This window comes from Lolium rigidum, chromosome 7 (assembly GCF_022539505.1).
Source record: "Lolium rigidum isolate FL_2022 chromosome 7, APGP_CSIRO_Lrig_0.1, whole genome shotgun sequence".
Classification (NCBI taxonomy): Eukaryota; Viridiplantae; Streptophyta; class Magnoliopsida; order Poales; family Poaceae; genus Lolium; species Lolium rigidum.
In genome coordinates this window covers 269,547,858-269,572,185 of record NC_061514.1, presented here as the reverse complement: position 1 = coordinate 269,572,185, position 24,328 = coordinate 269,547,858, and the positions used below count along the sequence as shown (strand labels likewise).

General features: G+C 44.1%; 1 protein-coding gene across 1 annotated transcript; it reads right to left on the bottom strand.

Annotated features, from left to right (window-relative positions):
* Positions 1-1,003: 1,003 nt before the first annotated feature.
* Positions 1,004-1,630, bottom strand: LOC124672745 (ATP-dependent Clp protease proteolytic subunit 2, mitochondrial-like). Its single transcript, XM_047208920.1, has one exon. The coding sequence runs from the start codon at positions 1,628-1,630 to the stop codon at positions 1,004-1,006; it is 627 nt and encodes a 208-aa protein (XP_047064876.1).
* Between the last annotated feature and the right edge of the window lie 22,698 nt (positions 1,631-24,328).

The following is a 24,328-nucleotide window of genomic DNA, read 5'->3' as shown; positions in this document are numbered from 1 at the left end:
TGTCCGCGTCGGCTTCCCCTCCACGCACCCGGCACCTCTCGCCATGCCCGAGCGCCGCCCCCATCCCGCGCTCGCGCATCTTGTGTCGCCCTGCCTCTGCCTCGCTGTGGCTCCTCAACCTGTCCGCGCCGCTTGCCCCTCCACCCGCCCGGCGCCTCGACCTGCTCGGCCTACCGCTGCTCGACCTTGGCGACCGTGGTCACGGTCAAGCCGCCACGACGGCGTTGGTGACCGGGGGCACCTCCGCGTGCAGCATCTCCAACGTTCTGCAGCTCCCGATCGAGATCAGAGGGGTGCGCCGTGGGCGCGACCAACAAGGCTAGAGGAAAACTCCAGAGTACATTGGGAGTAGGAGAGGGATAGAGGGGCAGCAGAGAAGGGGCGCTGCGGCCGGAGCGAACGGGAGGTGCCGGCAGCGCTGGAGTGGCCACCGCTGCGAGGAGAGCGCAGGCCTCGCGGAACGGGAAACACACAACGTCACATACTCATATCTGGCCCACCATAGCATACTTAAAAATAGCCTGACAGGAGCTGGGTCCTAAGACCAAATGGATGGTCCAAAAAAAGAGCTCATCTGAGCTCGCGATCAGTTCTTGTTTTTCGATCGAATCATGCATTTATGTTATAGTATTCCCAACTAGCACCAATAGGAAAATACAATCGCACAGAATGCTGTAAGGATGCAGTTTTTATCCTTTATGTGTTGGGCTTCCCTTGGTTTCAGACAAAAATCTTAAAACACTGCAGCTATAACGAGGCTAAGCAAGTATGAATTGCATTCATAATCAGAAGGGGATTAATTCAAGTACTGTAGCAAAACAACGGGCTACCTACTGAATAAGGCCCCTGGTGCTGCCAGAATAACAAGTTGTGAACTTATGTATATGTTATAAGAGAGAATTAAGAAGCATTGAATTGAATACTTAAATCCAACAACAAGGAAAGGGCTACATTAATTAATAATAAAGCAAAAAGGAGGATTGCACTTTGCAACCACCACCCATCAAGCCGGAGAAGCCGGAGAAGGCTCCTCCCCAGGCTTGGTTTCGCCTCCAACAGGGGGGTTGGGCGGATCGCTGGCCACGGCATCAGAAACAAGCAAGACGGGGCGGTGCTCGATGACCTCGTCGATGAGCCCCCAGGTGTGCGCCTCCTCCGGGTCCATGAACACGTCCCTCTCCATGCACTTCTCGACGCCGTCGATGGGCTGGCCGGTGTGCTTGGCGTAGATCCTGTTGAGGCGGTCGCGCACCTTGAGGATCTCCTTGGCGTGGATGGCGATGTCGGACGCCTGGCCCGAGGGCTGGTGGATCATGATGCGCGCGTTGGGCAGCGCGCGGCGCTCGCCCGGCGCGCCGGCCGCGAGGAGGAGCGAGTCCATGGAGGCGGCCTGGCCGATGCAGAGGGTGGTGACCGGGGAGCGGACGTACTGCATGGTGTCGTAGATGGCGAGCCCCGCGGTGACCACCCCGCCCGGGGAGTTGATGTAGAGGTGGATGGGCTTGGCGGGGTTCTCGGACTCGAGGAAGAGCAGCTGCGCGACGACGAGGGAGGCCGGAGTCCGGACTACACCGATTTGCCCGGAACACGGTGCGCAATTCTGCAAACAGGTAGGCACCTCAAAACGCATCCGACGGTAGAGGCCATCTTCTTACGGAAAAAAGTAAAAACCCTAAATCCCATCTAACGGTAGAAAACAGATTGCCCCTATCCATAAACAGCGGCTGGCTCGTCTTCTTCGCCGCAACCGCAAGAACCACCACCCCTCCTCGTCTTCGTCGCCGCCGCAACAACCACCACCCCTCCTCGTCTTCTTCGTTCGCCGCCAAAAGGAAAAGATGCTCGACGAATACATCCACTCCCATGACCAAATCCTATCCATGCAGGCCCGCTCCGATGCGCTGCTCCGCTCCGATGAGCTGATGCTTGTGAATCTTGTCTCTTTGGAGTCCGTGCGCATCGCGCCCGAGTCGTATGCACTCCTCCGCCCGCTGCTGCAATCGAGGCACATTAGGTGCGCCGAGATGTCTCGCCTCTCGGTCGCGGCAGGCTTGGCTCTGGAACTCCACAGGCTCCAGCATGATCTGTTACCCCAGGTCATGGATCAGGAGGCCAAGCTGGAACCGGGCGTCCTGCAAGCCCTCCTACACATCAAGAACTCAGCAAGTGCGATCTCACATCTGGGGACGGCCTTTAAGGAAGCCCACGACATGGGCCGATTCCATGACGATGGTCTGGTCTCACGCCAAGCCCTAGATCTGGGCATAGTGGTAGAGGATTCCGCTGTCAATGTACTGGAAAAGGGTTGCCCCATCCTCTGGCTTCAGGAGAACCGTATCCCGTGGATCGTCCAGCTGGTCACCTCTCTGTTGGCGACCCCGGTTCGTTTCTCTGAGTCTCATATCTGAGTAGACTATCAGCTGTTTCTTGCCAGCCCGTTACTGTTGTGACGAGTAGGGGCGTGGCAAACAGCTTGCAACTGTAGTGTAGCTCTCAAATGTTGCCATGTATTTCTTGGACCCTTTATGTTTGGATGGTATTATGGATTTTAAATAGTATGTATCTTGGGTACTGTTTTCTCATTCTGTCCTAGGGTACAACTTGCAATTACTTTCAGTTAGGATGGTTCAGTGGACATGTATGAACAATGATTATTCTTGTGCAAAATCATTTTGTTTTCAAGTATCACTCTTCACAAGTCAAAACTAACAAATTGAACACTGCTATACCAAAACTTCCATATAAGAAAACTCCCATCTTGAACTGTCCAACTATCCCAAGTTCAAATATCTGAATGGTGACAATCAATTCAAGTAGCCAATGCTGAGCACAAACATATGTATAGCAATGCCAACATATATATCATAGCTATATAGCGATGCTGAGCATAAACATATATGTTATGGATTTTAAATAATATAGGAGTATGTATCTTGGGTACTGTTTTCTCATTCTGCGCTAGGATACCATAGTTCTGTGAATGCGCATCCATAGATTGCCTTGTCAACACATGAAAAAGCTGAACTTTTTCCACAAAGGCAGTACTGAAGGGCAACCTTCTTCAGAACTGATCCTTAGATACGGCTCAGTGTGCCAAAACATTTGAAAAAATTTCCTTTTTTAAAAATATAAAAATCAAACAAACCTGTATTTCTAGTGCTGCAGCGATGTAAACAGTTTTATTTATCATAAGCAGCAGTTGAAGTAAATCTGTTTGCTGCACACGGACTGGAAAATGAGGGTGTCCCTGAACTTAAATTATTCACTTAATCATTGGCATACTCGATCGAACCAGCCACTGTTTGTGTTGCTAGCCGCCGTCACCGCCTGCGCGGGCTAGCTAGAGCTCAAGCCTCGATGGGCCAAGACCAGAGCCAGCTCGCCGAGGCGGCGGAGGAGCCTTCTCCGCTGCCCGCTGAGCCGGCGCCGTTGCAGGCTCCTTCCCCAGCGCCCTCCTCCCTCAAGGAGCTCGCCGCAGGTACATGCGGGAAGTCTGAATCTTATTTGCCGGAGGCGGTTCCCTCGTAATCTTGGTTTCCCTGTACACGGTCGCTTCCAGGGGTAGTTCTCCTTCAGTCACGCTAGCATCTAGGTCCTTTCGCAGTACTATGGACTTGAGGAGCATTGGTGGGAGCAGAGCTCGAGGAGACTAGGACCTCTACTAATACGTACAGTTGGTAGTGGATGGACGACATTGTTCCTGTGATTCTCTAGTTTTTGGTTATGCAGTGCAGACATTTTATTCGATGGTGAACTGGTGACATCTTGCAAATCCTACAACATACTATATGCGTTCAGGCCAAAATTGAGGTTGTCTTAAATGTTAGTGCCACCTACGGTATGAGCTAAGTTAATAACGCACCGGGCCTGAGGAGCACTAAGCTTTAACCTGCTAATATCTGCCCAAAAAGACTAGATTGAGTTCATCTCCAAAAAATACACCAATGTCTAGACAGTTTGTGCGCTCTTTTAAATTTTTGTGGCATGCTTTGCTCTTTTAAATGTGCTCTTTTTTTGGAATCAGGGGCTTTCACTCATCTTTTTTCAATGGAGCCATCATTCATTAATTAGTAGCAGGATTACAATAGTTTCTAGGCAACAACCTAGACTCATATTAATTGTCTGATGTTGCATTTTCTTGCCAAGCTTTAGGCTGCTCATAGTGGAGAGTAACTTAGACTAGTAACATATGTTATGTTACTAGTCTAAGTTACTACCTTCATAGTGGGTAGTAACTAGATGTGGTGTCATGCAATGTGTTATTAATTATGTTGTAGACTCATATTGCCTTGAGATGTGTGATGTTATGGTAACATAGCTAGTTACCACCTCACTCTCTTTCTTCATTTATTAGTATGCCATATCACCAAAATGTCTTGAGATGTGTGATGTTACTACTTAGAGCAATTCCAATAGTATAGCCAACTGTTGGCTATAACAAGATGTCATATCATTTGTAGTCATCATATAGCTAACATGTACAATAGTTGGCTATAAGAATGTAGTACTTTACTAATATATGACCCACATTTCACTCTCACAAGGTGCCTAGGAGCACGTGCAAGAGCTGGCTATTGCATAGTAGCCCACCTCCCTTCTCTCTCCTCTTCTCTCTCCTCCAACTCATCTAAAATATATTATTTAATGTCTTATAGTCAGCTGACTGGACTCTATTGTACTTGCTCTTATGTTACTCCCACTATGAGCAGTCTTAAACCGTGCGCTTTGCATGGGATATTTTGTTTCTTTTGAAGGCTCATTTAATCTATCCCAGCATTAATGTTCTGATTACTGATGTTGGATTTTTTTTGTAATGCAAAGAGGCTATGTCGTTTAAATATTGCTTCTGGGTAGTCGATACATACTTCTGTATCATTATTGTATTCTTCATGGCACTTGGGATATCAGTGAAACTGTTTGCTTGTGCAGTCAATTGACGTGAAGGTACAGAAAGCTCTGGAATGTCCATGCGTTGCTGATTTGAAAAGTGAACCTTGTGACAGTGGATTTATCGATGCATTTTCGTGCTTCCTGAGGAGTACAGAAGAAGAGAAGGTTGTATTTTTTCTTCAAATTACTAAGTTGCTTTCATTGAAATTTATCTTGCTGCAAGTTATTTCTTTCCATACAAAGTTTCGCGTTGGTGGTCATTAGTTCACCTCTTTTCTAGCCTTCCTTGTCTCAGCACTGACAAGTGCGACATACGAATGCTACTGAATCATCTGCTGCCCTGATAAACAAAAGCATCAAAGTTAATTAATTTGACATACAACTTCAGTATACTATGTTCTACATCGTCTTACTAGACCATGGTTGCGCGCGTTGCCGTGCCCGTCCATATATGATGGAAGTATATACATGATTTGAGAACATTTGGCTGGATTTTGTTGACCCTTAGCTGATTTTATAGATCTAATTATTCGAAACTCGGTGGAAAGGTGATAGTATCTTAAAATATGCTTCGTGATTAATAAGATATTGCATTTTTTTGAAATGTAATAAGATATTGCATTCGGCAATGTAGGACAAAATATTTGTGTGCTCCTAATAGTCTAAACTTGTAGAAACATCTTCACAGTAATACCAAAATATAAGGATTAATGCTTGCATAAAGTGTAGATTGATTAAGTGTAAATAAAATAACAGTAGGCTTCTCCAAGATCTAATATATCGATCACAGACCATCTAGTTTCAGCAAACACCACTGACACAATCACGTCCAGTCTAAATTCAAGCAGATTTGCATACAAAAGGCAACAAAGGAAGAAAATAAATCATACAACAACTTAGTACATATGCAGGCATGGGTTTCCTAAATCATGATCTATAAAACGCACAGTACACCTAGCATGTATCCAATACATCCATCAAACAACTGTGGGCCAGCTATGCTAGCGCAAATCCCTGCCGGGAATTTACGAAAACATGATTTCTGCCAATCTGCCATGAGTAACAGGAAGGATCAGAACTTGCAACCCAAGAGTTGTGCGATAACTCTCTTCAAACTGTCATATGTCATAGTTCCTAAACTGAATCCAACATCTTTTTCTAGAAACCCTTCCACTGTTCTGTAGTGTTGTAAGTTACAAACTTCTAACATGAAGCGGTACATCAAAGGCTGCACTATAACGGGCTGATGCTTTGTTGGTTCATGCCTGCAATACTTACCTTGGAACAGTAAGCAAGTGAAGAGATTAGTGCAAAATACTATGGAAAGTAGAATGGTTATAACGAAATAATGAAGCGTGTTTATTCGTGCCTGTCAGCCAGAATGTCAGCCAGAACCAGTGCAGATCCCTCAAGTTCTGTGGTACTGGATACTTTTAAACTGCTGCCGTGAACCCAACACCCAAAGCTTCTTTTCCAGTTGAGTAATACATACTCGTCAGTCAACATACCTACATACCAGTCAATTCGGTACTCCTAAAAGGAACTGATAAAAATATTGCTTGTTCTATCCCATCTTTATGAAAGAGTGGGATACAAACCAGTATCATATTCGACTGAAAGATATAATATATATTCCATTGTCGTTGTTTTAGGTTATTTGCTTGCTCAATATTGGCACTAACCAGTACTATTCATCGGTATTCAAGAGCAAGAACAGAGCCTCACTACAAAAGAAATTGCAGAGGGCAAGATCCATCAGTATTAGACTGAGTGAAGTGTCTAGTCGAGAAAAATATTGTTCGCCTCGAGCGCTCCCGTGGGCGCTCGGGCGAACCCTAAAACCGCGCCGCGCCTAGGCCTCGCCCCCTCCTCCCCCCGCCGCCGCCGGCTGAAGCCGCCGGGCAAAGCCTAGCCGGTGCTGGCGGCGGCGGACCTCCCTCTCCTTGCTCCTCTGGTCATAAGCGCGGGCGGCGTGACCGGAGGCGCTGTCCTCACGCGGATCTCGGCGCGTCCGGGGTGGGCTGGCCGACGGCCTGCGGCCGGACATGCCACTTGCACCACATGTGTGAGACACATGGCATCACATTTTGGATCGCAACTTTCCATGGCTCGACACTGGTCTGCAATTATCACAAAACAAACAACACACATCATGAGCCATTGCTTTTTCCCCACATGACAACAATTGTTTACCTGTCTAACCATAACCTCAAATACATATAATTACATTACCTGTCAGTATTGTCGCCGTGGAACACCACCCATCATCCTGATAAATTCAGTGAAAACCCAACTCGAAGCTTTCCACTTGCATGTCTCGGACCATCACCCCCGCAAGAATAATGCTGTGGAAGTGGCTATTCACACCGACAAACAAACAAAAAGGCATGCCATTCAAGTTTGTCTTGTAAGTTGTGTCAAATGTTATTGTGTAACATCCCAAATTTTCAAACAAAGAAGAAAATGAATTTCCTTTTTTCCAAAAATGAGAACCAACAAAAACTTTTATTACATATGGTGCTATGCATAGTGCTCATATCTAATCCTTGTGTTATTGCCATGATTGTTTGTTTATTGCATTAAACACATTTCCAAAACCCTAAACCCTAACCTTCTCAAAATCAAATAGGATCAAATATGAAGAGACTAAAATAAAATAAAAAGACATATGTGGGCATATAGCCCTAGTATGCAAATCTTGACCAATACCCTTTTTTACTTTTCTAAATGATGGTGAACCATTGTTAGACCCCACAAAACCCTAAACCTTACTCTCCTTCTCACCATCCAATTTAAACCAAATAAAAAGAAATTAAATTAAAAAGAAAAGGCCTATGTAAGCCTATGGCTATCCTTGCAAATAATGAACTATGCCTTGTTCTATCTTATTTAGAGGGCTTGAAAAACATCAACAAACCCAACCTATCACCTACCAACTAAATAAAAGGTGAAACAAAAATAAAACAAAAACAAGCAAAGAGGCATATGTGGCACATAGCTATAATGACAAATTTTGACCTATGCCCTCCTACCTTACCCTAATGGTTTGAAACCTTTACCAAACTCAAACTGACACTAAATAAACCCTAAACCATGCCTAAGTGAAGCAAAGAAAAAGAAAATAAGAAAATAAGAAAAATGCATCACATACATGTGCTTATGGCCATTTTTGAAAATCTTTAACCTAGGCCATATAAATTTGTGCCAATGGTTTGGAAACTCTTTTAAACTCAAAAGGATCCCTTTTGCATCAAATAAACTCAAATCAAATCAAAGAAAAATCAAAAACCTAGTTGTATGTGATAATGGTCACATGTGACATGTTTAACATCTTACCCTCTTTGAGCCCCTTTATTGAGAGATTCTTAAACCAAACCCTGCCCACTCTTTGCACCTCATCCAAGACCTCATCAAGGTGAACAACTTTGGTGCTGACCACTTTGACCAGATCGTTGACCATTGCTTAAATTAGTCAAGCCAAGTTGCAACTTTGAAATAGATTCTAGATTCCCCCAAAACTTTGGAATTTTCACAAACCCACTCCAAATTTCAAACCAAGACCACCAATGGATGCTAAACTTTATTTAGAACCCAACCATGAAGAAACCTAGCAAAATTTACCCACACATGAGGTTTTTACATGAGAATCCACTTGTTACATAGAAGTACACCTGCTCTCAACCACTATTCACACCTCACTCCCTCTCTCTCTTTAAGCTCATCCATAGTACCATTTGTACCACACCAACTACCATGACATCACTTAGCTTTGACATCATCAAGCATAGACAAGACCACCATGACACCAAGACACACCATGCCATGACTATGTCACATACTCTTTTGCTAAAATCCAATGTGCACTCCCTTGTCCCCTCTCCTCTCTCTCTCACCATGTCTAGTACCATGCCCTCACCTCACTCAACCAAGCCAAGCACCAGAGACAAGAAGAAAGGGCACCACACACAACCAATGCCATCACCATTCCCTCACATAGTCACCACCATGCACTACCTACCCCTGGCCCTTTTCCCTCTCTCTCACCTTGTCACACACCTTGCCCTTGACCCTCTACACATGCCAGACACGATCCTTGGTGGAGGAGAGCAAGTGGTGGACCAAAACAACTCGTGCCATGTCCATGATCACCCTCCCGTGGACATCATCACCTCCCTGCGTGCACACTGCAAGTTAGCGTGTCACACTACGCCACCCACCTCCTCTCACCCTAGAACACCTGCTAGACACAGCCGTTGACTCTGTCTGGCGCCAGGACGACGCCACGACGCGAGGACACCGACGTCGGCCACGTCCTCGTGCGCACTGCACACGACGCCAGCGAATCCACCACTGTGCATGCATCCTCTCCTACTCCCTACCTCACTGTCTGACGCCCTAGCTACGCCAGAGACGACTGCACACGACGCAACCGACGACGTCGCCCGCCATGACCTCCACGTCGCATTCCCTCCCCTGGACCCTATATAAACCCCGCCACTTGCCCTGGACATCACCACACAACCTTGCAGCCTCCCTCTCTTCCTCCTAGCACCAGTCTCTTCCCCTCCTCGCAACTCACCGGCGCCAGAAGCTTGCCGGCGGCCACCCCAAAAGCCGCGCCTTTTTCCACCACCTTAGCCTCCCACACCTATACCGTTTTGAAGCCCTTGGAAAGCCTCGTCGATCAAGCTCAACCCCGCCGTCGACCGTGCCCGGAGGTGAGCGTTCTCGCCGTCGCAAGGTTCCGGCGTCGGGAGGAAGACGACGGCCCAGCGCCGTCCGATCCAGATCCAGCGTCCCGCGTGCTCCCGCGCGTGCCCGACGTGCATGCCCCATGAATGCGTGGCCCAGGCCGCAGCTGGGCCGGCCCAACTTCGTTCCCGCCCGAGTTTGAATTCAAATTTCGTTTTAATTTTATTTCAGCTATATTGCTTCCTGGTACCTTGCTATAATTTAAATAGTTTCACATCTACAAGTTCAAAATTTGTGATTCAAAATGTTCTAGAATTATTACGAAATTATCTAGCTAATCCCACTGGTTTCAATTCAAAATTCATTCTAGACACTCTACAATAAAAATGACAAATCAGTAACTTTTCAAACTTCAAATAATTATTTAAAATCAACCATAAAATATTTTGAGTTGTTTCCAACTCTCATAAATCACATTTCACTTTTTCTAATTGATTATGCAAAAACATGACTTAGTTGTGTGCATGAGCATGGACTAGAATCAAAAATTGGCTATGTAGTCAATACTAGCCCATTTAATTCATTTTCAAAGTTTTGAATTTCAAATCTATGAGGTGTAGCACCTCATTTAAATCATCTTCCCAAGTGTTGTGAAGTAATGTGATGACCCTTGTGGCATGGCCTCATACTTGCTCACTTGAGGATCTTAAATTAAAGTAAGATTTAAATCACATGAGGTGTAATACCTCATTTAAATCATGTTTCTCAAATGATAAGTGTGAAGTGTTGATCTGGGTCAAGATATGTTCATTCCTTGTTATTTGAGGAGATTAAATCTTAAGAAGATTCAATGAGAGGAAATTATTTCTCCAAAGAATTAAATAGAAACCCTAATCCCTTTTTCAATAAGAGGAGTTGTTTTCCAAACCCTAAAGAAGAAAACCTAGTCTAATGTTGAGTAATGTAGATGATGATGCTAGATCATTTGTGTGAGCCATTAAGGATAATTAAGTCTACCTAAGAATTTTTTGGTGATTGTATCCTCGTATTCGTTTATAGACGCTAGTGCCGGAGACTATCAAGAGGAGGAGGTCTTCTACCCAGAGGAAGAAGAAAACTTTGATCACTACCCCAATCAAGGCAAGCTAATATTCTTGCAAGATACCCTAGTGCAAAGCTCTACAAGAGCAAGGCACCATTACATATTACGTTATGCTTAATGATCCTCTCCCAAGTGCTTACCTTATAAGCTTTTGGTTTTGTTTATCAAAGTTACTTTTTGATTTATGATTCACTTGGTCTAGTTATGGAGTAGTACAAGAGCATCACACTTAGCCTAGAGAGCTACAAGTTAGTAAGCATCCCTCATGACTAGTTGCTAGTGCTAAACTAAAATGACTACTCTAGATGGGAATTGGTGAAAACCAATGACTTTGAAAACCTTGGAATGATGAGTCATTCTATTGAAAGATTTTGAAGGTGAATTTGACTTGTGAATGACTTGGTGAAATTTACCAAAAACTGATGGTTGGGTTCGGATGCGATACCATTCCAATTCTTAGGTACCCCCACAATACCTGAATCTGGGTAAGGCTTAGCTAGAAACTTATGTATTTTAGTATGGGTTCCCTCTGAACAAACGTCATAGGGGTTATGCCGAGGCTGCCTCCATTGAAAGTGAAATAACGTGAAATGAGGTGACTGTCCTACCCAAGCCCTGTGCAGTTCCCGGGTTGGCGGTTTGCTTTCACCGGGAGGCCAAGCTCATGGGGAGAGGTGCCTATACTAGGGTATGTAAATGAAAGGTTATAATTGGTAGTTCACGCACTGAGTGTGATAAATCAGGGCCAGTTACCCCTGACGGACTATTGCAATTATTGTGGCACAAGTGTACGACCTCTGCAGAGTGTAAACCTATTCGAATAGCCGCGTCCGCGGTCATGGACAGTTGGAAAGGCCATACTGTTCCGTCATCAGAACTTTTCCAAAATATGAATGGTGACTTGTGACTTGAGTTTGAAAAGTGACTTTGACTTTGAATCACAACAGAGTTGTGGGAATGACACTAATGTTTCCACTTGAGTTAAGTTAGGCAAATGAAGAGTCTTTTATTACTAAAGTGCTTATGAAATAAAACTGGCTTTATGCAAATGAACCTAGAACTTAGCACCCCCTTACCATAGTTGATAGTGTTTACATTAGTATTAGTTTGCGAGTACTTTAAAGTACTCATGGCTGTGTCCCTGGCTATTCAAATGGCCAGACTATGAAGATGAGCCCCAGTACCAGGATGAAGGATAGCAGGACGTCTACGACAACTAGGACCACTCCCGACGTCAACAGTTGCCTGTAGAACAGATGAACCACAACCTCTACTTTGCTTCCGCTATGTGTTTTGTAATTGATCACTAGATCAGCTATTATTGTAAGACTGGATCATGTGATCCTTTGATGTAAGACATTTATGAGTTGTAATGAATGATGTTCTGTGATATCAATCTATTATGTCTCGCAAAAACAATATTCCTGGGATTGCGATGTATGGCATAATAGGCATCTGGACTTAAAAATCCGGGTGTTGACATATTGCATCTACAAAGAATCTGTACTGCATTCAGCTAGCTCCCGTTGTCAGGTTCTTGATCCTCCCTTCACCATCGGCTTGCACCCTAAACATGGACTCAGGGTCCTTGGCTCCTAATTCATCAAATGTCTCGATGGTTTTCCTAACATCGCCATTAGCCCTGCTATTTACTCAGTTGGCCACACAAGTTCCGAAGCGATCTCTTCCTCAATGGAACATTCCCTTCATTCCCAAGAAAGGTTGCAATTACACTATACAGCTTCCCGATAGTTATGTTGTTGTCGCATAGCTGCCGGACAAGGTCCCTGGTGTACACATCAATGTACTTATGCGATGAACAGAACACCTTCTCCCCACAATTCTCAGTCATTGTGTGGTTATGATTTACCCGGTGCTCCATAATGTACCAAACATTTTCCGGTGTCCGGAGAAACCTTATCATAGCCGGGCACTCACAACGGCACGACTTGGTGTTCTCTGTTGTTAGTTTTCCTGGGTCACATGCAAAATCATGCACATGAAATACAAACCAGGGATCAGGTCAAGACACAACATCCGTAGCTTTATTTTTTTTGCAATCCAACACACTCAAAAATAAAATACATGTTCTGATAACTCACCAAGCATCCGCACACAATTTCCTGCATGCATTTTGTCTTCTCAGCATTCAGCCAACTCTTCCCATACCCGATGCCAAACCCATGCTCCCAGGATTATATGTTGTAGAAATCATAAGCCTTGCCCACGAATCAAATATTGTCCCCTAACAGGGATCAAATTACTTCGTCTCCCAATTTCTCAGCATAGCCTCAGATTGATTTTGTCTAGTGCACTCTTCCTAGCCGCACAAGGTGTTGTCCTTCCTAGTGGTGCCGGCCCACACGGACCCTGCAGCATAAATTGAACACACATTTTCAAACTACGGCTGCACTGACCCATTCCAAAGCTCGCCGTTATTTGGTTTAATCGAGCACCTTGGCAAAAAGGTACCCTGTAAATTTATCATGTTCCAGTGCCCATAAAATCTCACCAAAACTATCCCCGTTGCCGGGAGATCTACTCCCCAAATTTTGCTGCAGAAAAGCCACACCAATGGGATATGCCCCGAATCTCCCCTCCGTCAACCACAACCACGCTTAATTTTTTTCTAGTTATCATACATGATCAATTTGTACTCACGACTGATGTCGCTTCAAACTCCTCTGCATTTTCTACTCTCCGTACCCTGCTTTTTCATCACAGCAACATGCTAGCACTATATGCAAGCCTATCCATATCGATTTTTCACTCACACCTGACGCAAACAAATTATACTCATAAACTAGGTGTATCACATCCAAACTCTAGCCGCAAACCTAAACCTCACATTTCTCCTCAATTTTACATTTGTTCACAGCGATTGCAGTCGTCTAAATTTATTGGAGGGCAATTTGTTTAACTCGTTATCCAGCCAGTGGATTTTAGGTTCACATATCCAACTGACTTCGCGGTGTCTACCTGTAAGTCCGGCTCAACCTCGTGCCCAACGTGCACAGCTTGCACGTTGCCCATCACAGACTGATCAGGATCAACTGAATCGACATGGCTGCCCTCACCGTCGTCCTTCCTGTCAGCCGCTAGATCACTGACCGCACCATTCGCAGAGGCTACCGGCGTCCCCTCATAGATTGCCAAGCTGCAACAAACCGCATGTTCAGTCAGACAGGGAGGGAGCACAGCTCACAAGGCACCCCATGGCGGAAACGAGACTCAAACAAAATACAATGAAATTTCTTGTTATGCAGCTCGGTCTAACCTGCTCACAGGATCTAGGGGAAACTCCATTGTTCGATCGATGCTGCTGGATAGGTTGCGCCCTCTCTTCTCTGCCACCGCCTCCTACCCAACCTCCTGACGTACGTGCGCTAATCCAGCCGAGGTATTTGGAAGAACGAGCCAGATTTATTCTCCTAGAAGCTTGCCTCCGGCCGTCGTAGAACCGATCTCCCAAAAAGGCGGCATCTCCTCTGATTTTCTCCCCTCCCTCACGGGCGCTATCTGCAGAGAAGCAGCGAGATCCGGATGCCACGCGCCGGCTGACCCGCACGCACACACGTACCTGGACGGGTCCTTCAACTTCCCAGTTTTCGTGTACCGATGGTCCACCCGTCCACTCCACTTCACAGATCTGTGACTCCGTCGCGACCGTACCAGCCGCGTCTACCTGTATTTCTAAATTATAGCTACTCGCACCACATTTAATTCTGACAGGTTCGGTTATCGACATGCGCCTACCGATGGTCCAGATATCGGTAGCATCTAGTAACGGGAGCCAAAACTCCGCTCCCGGTGTATAATCCCTACTCATGCCAGGGATTACTGTGTTGTGGAATGGCCTAGATGCCCAGGTACATAACTAAATTCACATTTCAAATGAAGATCTCCTCCGTTGACAGCGAGGTTTTATTTTTCTGCGCACCTTTAGAAAATGGTAAGAAACCAAAGCAAGTATCCAAGCATCTAGAAGTACACATGTGGTTCAATTACGCTTATGGGTGTAAACAACTAGATGCATACATGCTGGCGTTCATTATGTACGAACTAGACCATGGAAGCGCGTGTTGCCACGCCCGTCCATTTCAAGAAAATAATAACATAAGATAGTTGAGAAATAGCATAAGATATATAAATGATGTGGTTCATATAGAAAAAAATTACATTATAAATTCTAGTATAACATGGAAAGATTTTACAGACAGTTAAAAAGGATCACATTGATGCTACCCACAGCTTCTTGTAATATGAGCAATATATGAGTGATGCGGTTCCTATAGAGAAATTCTACATCCTACATTCTAGTTTAACTGTAAAGATTTTACAAGCGGCAGCCAAAAAGGATCACATTGATCTACATGCAGCTTCTTGTGGTTTTTACAAGTATTGTCAAATAACTGAGGATACCATTCACTCAAAGATCCTGTGGACTGACTTGAGGTCCTAGCTTTCCTGCTACTTCACGACCTTCTAAATCTGCTTGGTTTCCTCGTCAAGTTTGTTCCCTGGCTTGGTCCATGTCATTGTACGCCTGATCACCATAGTACAACTGCGTCAGAAAAAGAAAATCGAGTGGCTATTTCAGAACATGGCTCCATTGATTTGACTCAACAAGTACAACCAAAGAGATCTATATGATGAACATATAGCAGGTACTTCGCAGACATAAATCTGAAATCTAGCAAGAAGCCAAGAATTGGACACCTTTGGTGCAGAGGGAGATATTTCTACATGAATATGACACAGTACTAAGTTACCAACACCACCTTTTCCAACCCAAAGACTACACCCACACTTTGTAAGGTATCAGTATCAACTGAATACAAGTTTGCTGCCAACAGGTTTCAGAAAGCAGCTTATGCTCCTCTAGAATTTTGCTCTCGCCAAAATAGCAATTTCCAGAAAAATAAGCCAGATTGTCTTCAGTATACATCACAGTCAGGATCGCCTCCCACAACAGCAATGATTTTACCATCAGGGCTGAATGATGTGTGCTGCATAAAACAAAGGAGCAAAACATGCTCACGCTGCTCCCCCTCATCACCTAATGGAAGACAAAAATGCTTTGACCAAATATTTAGTACTGACTTTAATACCAGTATTTAGTAGGAAAACTCCAACACACAGTGCAGCATATAAACCACCAAATATAGACACGAGTATACAATGAAGCTGAGGCTTACATTCAATTCCCAATTGAAACGAAAATGATTGCAAATTTGAAAAAAAATCCAAGTCAAAGTCTGTAAGTCATTGACTGGAGTCAGGAAATGCACAGAACCACTGCCAAAATGATTTTATGTTCTGATTAGTAGATTCTCAATTCCCTGAAACAAAAAGAATTATTTGCCCAAAGAGAATAAATTACCTTGGTTTCTCAAATATCTCCAGACAATTAATAATGCCTTCGTCATCATGTGTTGACTGGCAATATTAGCTTATTCCTTCATGGTCCGAAAACTGCATTCCTCGGACAATTAATAAATTGTAAGTGGTAGATGTCAGAGATGGAATGCAAGGTTAAAAATGAAGACAAGTTGCCTTGTAAATTAGTTCTCCCTTAATTCCACTAGCAAACGGCAGTTTACTCTTCACTGCCAATGTGGTAACTACAGTCTGATAAAAGCCCTCATAGAAATTCCTCTGGTTCTTCTGAAGTCAAAGCACAACAGATATGCATTTTCAAACAACAATGTTTTTAAATATACAAGCATCGGTAAGAAAAATGCAAGTTCAAACAAACACTTGAAAGAGAAATTTGTACCTCAAATGGTGGAACATGTCCCTAACAATCAATGACATCGCGCTTCTCAGAAGTCAGTGGTGACAGAACGAATCGTAGATACATCTTGCCTTGTGGTTGCGCATACTAAATTTATCAAGTGCATAGCCCAATCCAGGTCAGTTGCAATATCCATGTAGCATATAATTTCAGTGTCAATCTGAAAAGCAGCGAGAGGCCACACTGAACTTTGATTAATGAACAAGTAAAAAGTATGTCATTTGGGTACCTAAGATAAACAATACATGATTGCAGCCAAGCAGAAAGACAAACCTAAGCAACGAGAGATGAAAGTAGTGAGGAAAGACCACATATTTAGATCAATGTGAAGGAAGAACTTATAGTAACGCTCCGATTAATCACATGAGGGAGAATAATTACAAGAATAATGAATGGGTTGAAATTACCACCATGAATCCAACATTACAGCGCTGGTAGAGAGTTAACTCGTCTGGCAGGAGAACTGTTCTTCCGAAACCAACGATGGGTCGGCTCTTCGGACGGGAAGGAGAAGCATTTTCCAATTCCGATGACGGGCCTCGTAACCGTTCTTTCGAATCCGATGATAGGCCCGTGTTGACGGAGACCACTCGACGGCCTGCACGGAAATCAATCTTCGTCGACGCCATAGCCGGAGAAGATATATAATTGGTCAATTAATGGCACTCTAGAAATCCGGCTGAAATAGAACTAAAAACGCAAGATTGGGGAATTCGTAACTTACACTCGCTATCCAGACGGGAGTGGGAGTCGGCGGTGCAGACGGAGGAGGATCGGTGGCGCGGGCAGAGGAGGATTCGCATCGCACCCGTAAGAAGCAACACGAAGATGATAACGGGCCTTTTTAATAGGCCAGTTTGGGAAGGTAAGGCAGTTTAGTACGCTAAACACGTTTTGGATCGTTAGATTGTCATATCGGACGGCCAGGAACGTCAAATCACTGTGGAGAGGCCCTGCTGGTTCCATTTTACTGTTACTTAATTAGAACAAGGCTAGAGAACGGAGCAAACGGGAGTAGGAGAGAAATGCATGACAAAAAAAGGGTAATAGGAATACATTGGCATGAAATGATGCAGTTGAAAAGTACATGTGTATACTGTTTGGCAAACATGTTCGAGAAAATAATATCATTACTGTGTAGCAACACACAGGTATTTAGCTAGTGAGCAGTAAGCATTTTCCAGGGCTTAGTTTCTAATTTTGATTAACGTATTTCTCCTTTTTGGCGACGAGATTAATGTATTTCTGATCTGTATGATGTATTCATTTTTTGTCTTCCTCTGTTTTTCTTTGTATTGTCTAACATCTATATTCCCATTACGATTCAGGATTGATGGCACATATAGCCATTGTAGAACGATAGAGAGAGATTGGTGGAATATGTTGGATGTTGTATTGAGCCTCTCGGGCGGGTATATATAGGGGTACAAGTTTTGAGAGCCAAGAAGGCTATCCTAGAGATAAGGTAGGAGATGATTACAAATCATATACTACCAAATACACATATACCAAATATATATCTAACACTCCCCCGCAGTCGTAGCGGTAGTGACGTGAACAATGAAAGCGTCGCGGACGGTCAGACTGGAGAGAAACCGAATGTATGAACCAATGGGCTGACACTCTCCCGCAGTCGTAGCGGGAGCGTCGTGGACGATGTCGCTGAAAGTGCATGGAGCCCCCATGTGTGGTTTTGGTAATTAATGACAATCCCTATGGACTAATGTTTGCATTGAGTTATATTTGTAGGAGTTGTCCATAGGCAATGCTTGAACCATATGTTGGATTCAAGGTTGCAAGAAGAAGAAATTGATGAAGGATATCAAGTGTCAAGTATGTCTTGAAGATGAAGATGAAGAGCCCTCAAGTTAGATGAAGATGAAGTGAGCCCTGAAGTTACTTCAAGACATCAACATGATGAAGAATGAAGAAATGAAGTGCAAGTTCAAGATGAGCCATCTCGAAGAGATCCTTTGCTTGACTCTTGCCATCCATATGGTGATCATGGATATGAGAAGATGCGCCGAAGAAGAAGCTCTCCCATGGTGGATTATGGGGGAGCAATCTATATGGTGTTCATGGATATGTGAAGATGCGCCGAAGAAGAAGCTCTCCCATGGTGGATTATGGGGGAGCAATCCACAAGACTTCGTCAAGCAAGCACAATCAAGAAAGGTGTTCCATCTTGTTGCGGTCAAGACCGTCATCATCAAGATCAAGTGGAATGCGCAAGGTTAAGGTTTGCTCTTGATAGGGTTTCTTTCTCACCGGTCTCATGGTGTAGTTGGAGACCGGTTTATAGTTTAGTTGCCGTACTATCAAGAGGGCTCTCGAGTGAGTAACTCGATCGTATCCTTCGGAGAGCTCAAACATGTGCATCCTTGCATCATCTTTCTTGGTTGTTATTTGGATCTTATCCATGTGATGTTTTAGAGCTTGTGCTTATTCTCATGACAAGCTCTAGTTCATCAAGAATGGTTTTTGCACGGGCAATTTGTTGCATTTTCAAGGTTGGAGGTTTTACCGGTATGTACTTTTTAGATAGGTCAAACCTTTCATCATTTATTTCTATCCTCCCTTGTTGGACTATGATCGTTCCCTGCATGATCTTGTAGATCTTGTTCCTAGCTTCAAAACAAGCCCAAGATCACCAAAATCGGAGTCCGGATGCTAAAGTTATGCCCGTTTCAGTTTGCTGTCTCTACCAGTTTTCAGGGGGGCGGAAAATCCGGGCCGGATTTTCCGGGTGGGATTTTTTTGCAAATATCCGGCCCCCCAAAATCGGCTAAGGACTTTCTGGCGATGCTCACTGGATAGGGGGCCGGACTTTTGTCTGGAAATTCCCCAAGGCCGGATTTTCCGGGGGGGGGCGATTTTCCGGCCCCAACTTAGGCCGGAATATCCGGCCCTCGATTTGTCCCAACGGCTCGATTTTCTGTATAAATACCCCCCCTTCTTCCTCCTTGGGCTGGAGCTCCTCACACACTCTCTCTCCTCCATTGTTGTTCTTGAGAAGCTTGCCCTATCTCTCTATCCCTCCATGATTCTTGCCCCTTTTTGAGGGAAAAGAGAGAGGAGATCTAGATCCACACTTTGACCAAACCAAATCATCTCTTTGTGAGTGAATATTTGGGATCTAGATCTTGGAGAATTTTGTGTTCTCCTCTTTGTTCTTCCTCTCTTATTCCCCCAATAGCTTTTGTAGCTTTGTTGGAATTTGAGAGAGAAGGACTTGAGCATCTTTGTGGTGTTCTTGTCATTGCATTTGGTGCATAGGTTTGAGTTCTCCACGGTGATTCGTGGTGGTGAAAACAAGAAGGTTGCTACTCTTGGGTTCTTGGAACCCTAGACGGATTCTAGGCCTTTGTGGCGATTTTTTGGGAGCCTCCAATTAAGTTGTGGATGTGTGCCCCAATCTTTGTGTAAGTCCCGGTTTCGGCCTCGAAGGAAATCCCTTAGTGGAACCGTGACCTAGGCCTTTGGCGAGGGTCACCGGAGAATAAGGTGAGGCGCCTTCGTGGCGTTCGGTGTGTGGTGTGAGTACCGCATCTTGGGGTGAGGCCTTTGTGGCGTTGGTGTGCATCGAGCAACCACACCTCAATGTGAGCCTCTTGTGGCGTTCGGGAGCACTAAGCCACCACACCTCTCCAACGGAGATTAGCACTCGCAAGAGTGTGAACTTCGGGATAAATATTCGTCTCCCGCGTGCCTTGGTTATCTCTATACCCGAGCTCTTTACTTATGCACTTTACCTTGTGATAGCCATCGTGCTTGAAGTTATATATATCTTGCTATCACATAAGTTGCTTGTTTTGCTTAGCATAAGTTGTTGGTGCACATAGGTGAACCATTGCTTAGAATAAGTTGTTGGTGCACATTGGTGAACCATAGTATATAGGCTTTGGGCTTGACAAAGTAAACGCTTGTTTTATTCCGCATTTGTTAAGCCCATCTCGTAAAAGTTTTAAACCGCCTATTCACCCCCCGCCCCCTTTAGGCGACATCCGTATCCTTTCAATTGGTATCAGAGCAAGGTCTCTCATTCTTAGGCTTCACCGCCTTGAGAGTAAAGATGTCGGTTAGGGGATTAGTGCACAATAACTTGTTTATATTTGATGGCACAAATTATGATCTATGGAAAATTTATGTGCTTAATATTTTACGGGGTATCTCCCCGGACATGGAGCGATTTTTTGACATGGGTTTTTCTTCTCCTAAGGATCCTCAAAATTTATCTCTTGAGGAGAAGAAAAACTCTTGCCTCGATGCTCTTGCTTCTCATGTGTTTTCCATTGTTGTGAGCAATGTAGTTACTTCATCAATCATGCCTTTTGGGAGCTCTCATGAATTATGGACAAAGCTTCAAGATAAATATGATGTGTCCAATATTATTGAGGATGATTGTATTGCTTCCACTTCCGACCGTGATGAGTTCTCATCTTCATCCACTTCACCAATGTGTGGCAAGACACAAGGTAATAATATGGTGAGTGGTGATGGAATGTTGGTATTGAGCTTACTATTGATGATCCTTCATCTATATCTCATTGCAATGGTTCATCTTTGGACTTAAACACATATAGCACTAGAAATGATTTACATGCTTGTGTTGATAGTCCTTGCATATCATGTGTAAGTTGCTTGAATAAATCTAAAGATGATATGCTTGCTTTGTCTTGTGGACATGATAAAAATGCTTCTATTTCCTCTAGTTGCTATGTGACTAACAATATAGTGGAAACCAAATATTCTATTGGTCAAGACAAGATCTTGAAAGGAGCCTCAAGTAATGCCTCATCTTTATCTCACGGTCCTCATATTATTAACTATATCAAGGCTGACCCTTTTTGCCGTGATGGTAGCGTTTTGGCAACTGTTTCATCCCCTGATTTATCTAATCAGCGTTAAACACGTCAGATTTTTACATTGTTCACGGGCAAACATCCCTGCACATGCGGGAGTCCGTTTTTCTTTCCTTCCTTATTTGTACTTCATATAATTCCGATTTACCGGCAGCCAGCCGGTTATCCTTTTCTTACTGGACGGTTCCTTTCTATTTCCTGCGTGCTGTTTACCTTGAATCTTCGGTTCTATCGGTACTTGACTTATCTCATTGACACGTACCTTGTTAGTTGTTACATGTCCACCTTTCTCTCTTCACCGTTTTATAAACCGACCCATCTAGAGACATCAGTTGGTCAAAGCGGTTCTGGATTATCACGACAACCAAGGAAGTACATCACCTCCTCGATCTTTTCCTCCAAAAAGAAACCAATCCACTAGGAGGACCAATCTCCACGGCCGGAGACGAAGCTCACGATGGTCCGCTTCCAGTGGAGGCACAACCATCCAAGGATGTATGGTGCGGGAGGTGGCGGTGCTTGGGCTACGACGCAGAGGCAGCGAGGAATGGTGTCCCATGCCTAGGTCGCCGGAGCTTGGCTGGGGCATGCTGATGGCAAGATGCAGTCGCCATGGTCGACGACGTCCGCGTCGACCGGTGATACGTCTTCAACGTATCTATAATTTCTGATGTTCCATGCTAGTTTTATGACAATACCTACATGTTTTGCTCACACTTTATAATGATTTTATGCATTTTCTGGGACTAACCTATTAACAAGATGCCGAGGTGCCAGTTCATGTTTACTGCTGTTTTTGGTTTCAGAAATCCTACACAGGAAATATTCTCGGAATTGGACGAAACAAAAGCCAAACCTTCTATTTTACCGAGATGGACCCAGAACACCGAAGGAGAGACGGAGAGGGGCCAAGGGGGCCCCACACCACCTGGCGGCGCGGCCAAGAGGGGGGCGCGCCCAGCTATGGGGTGGGCCCCCCAGGCACCCCCTCGCGCCGCCCTTTCGCCTATATATTCCCTCGCGACGCGAAAACCCTATAACACCCGACGATATTCCACGAAGAGTTCCGTAGCCGCCGCCAGAGCGAAGACAAGTTTCGGGGGACAGAATCTCTGTTCCGGCACGCCGCCGGGACGGGGAATTGCCCCCGGGAGTCTTCTCCATCGACGCCACCGCCTCCATCATGCTCCGTGAGTAGTTCCCCCATGGACTACGGGTTCTAGCAGTAGCTAGTTGGTACTCTCTCTCCCATGTACTTTAATACAATGATCACATGAGCTGCCTTACATGATTGAGATCCATCTGATGTAATCGGTGTTGTGTTTGTTGGGATCCGATGAATTGTTACATTATGACCAGTCTATCTATAAAGTTTGTGAAGTTATTGTTGCTGCAATCTTGTTGTGTTTAATGCTTGTCAATAGTGCACGAGTGGCATGATCTTAGATTTAAGTTCTATAATTATTGCTTAGATTGTATCTACAAGTTGTTTGCACATGTCTATGTCCGAAACCCGAGGCCCCGTGAGTGACAAAGAATCGGGATAACTGGAGGGGATGGCTTAGATATGAGGATCACATGTTTTCACCAAGTGTTAATGCTTTGCTCCGGTGCTCTATTACAAGGAGTACCTTAATTACCAGTAGTTTCCCTAGAGGCCCGGCTGCCACCGACTGGTAGGACAAAAGATGTTATGCAAGTTTCTCATTACGAGCACGTATGACTATATATGGAAAACATGCCTACATGATTAATAAACTGGATGTTCTCGTCTTAATGCTATTTCAATCCTATCAATTGCCCAACTGTAATTTGTTCACCCAACACTTGTTATTGGAGAGTTACCACTAGTGTAAATAGCTGGGAACCCCGGTCCATCTTTCATCATCAAATACTCACTCAGTCCTATATGCCATTAGAAGTAGTATCAACTATTTTCTGGTGCCATTACCTATGTGTTACATCATATCGCTGCATGTGTTATCGTTACTATTGCTCTCATATTACTGCTGCTTTCATATCACCCCTGTTACTAGTGCTTTTCCAGGTGCAGCTGAATTGAAAACTCAGTTGTTAAGGCTTATAAGTATTCTTTGTCTTCCCTTGTGTCGAATCAATAAATTTGGATTTTACTTCCCTCGAAGACTGTTGCGATCCCCTATACTTGTGGGTTATCAAGACTATTTTCTGGCGCCGTTGCCGGGGAGCATAGCTCTACTCATAAGTTCACCTGGGGAGTACACTCTACCTCTCTCTCTGTTTTTATTTTATTTTGTTTTGCTTAGTTTACTTTTGTCTAGTTTATTTGTGCTTAGTTTATTTCTGTCTAGTATTACTTTGCTTAGTTTACTTTTGTCTAGTTTATTTTTGTCTTCTTTTATTTTTCTTATATACCTGAAAATCCAAAAAAAATTGAAAAACCGAAAAATTAAAAACTGTTGTTATGGAAGAACCCACAACCTGTATGGAGCTTATATAATTATATATGAATTATAGAGAATCAAGAAACGGTAAAGTCATGAGTGTCGTGTTAGAAAAATTGAATACGATTGCTAAAATCTTGCTTAAACGCCATGATATAAATTGTTGCTCTAAACAGGATACTAAACATCTTAAATTCCAATGTGGCTTTAGTGAAGAAGTTTTAATTGTGAACTATCATTGGAATAACTATATTCATCTTGGGTTCGAAGAAGTAGAACAATTTGTTTTATTTATGGGAGCTTCTGAAATAGAATCCTTCATGTCTAAAAATTATGAAACCTGTGTTGCTTGTAAGGACCTTAAAGATTATGTCTCTTCTATCCTTGATTTTTGCATAGAACATTACAGCAATAATCCTTATATCATTGATTATAAAGAGAGACTCATTCATGCACAAGAATGCACTCACAATTTGCAGGAACCTGTGAAAGAAGAAATTGATGAACCTGAAAGCTCATTAGATGAAAAAGAGGAGGAGAGTGATGAACAAAAGGAGTAAGA

Excerpts from the sequence above, each read along its gene's own strand:
- LOC124672745 (XM_047208920.1), bottom strand. The coding sequence starts at position 1,630 with ATGCGTTTTGAGGTGCCTACCTGTTTGCAGAATTGCGCACCGTGTTCC.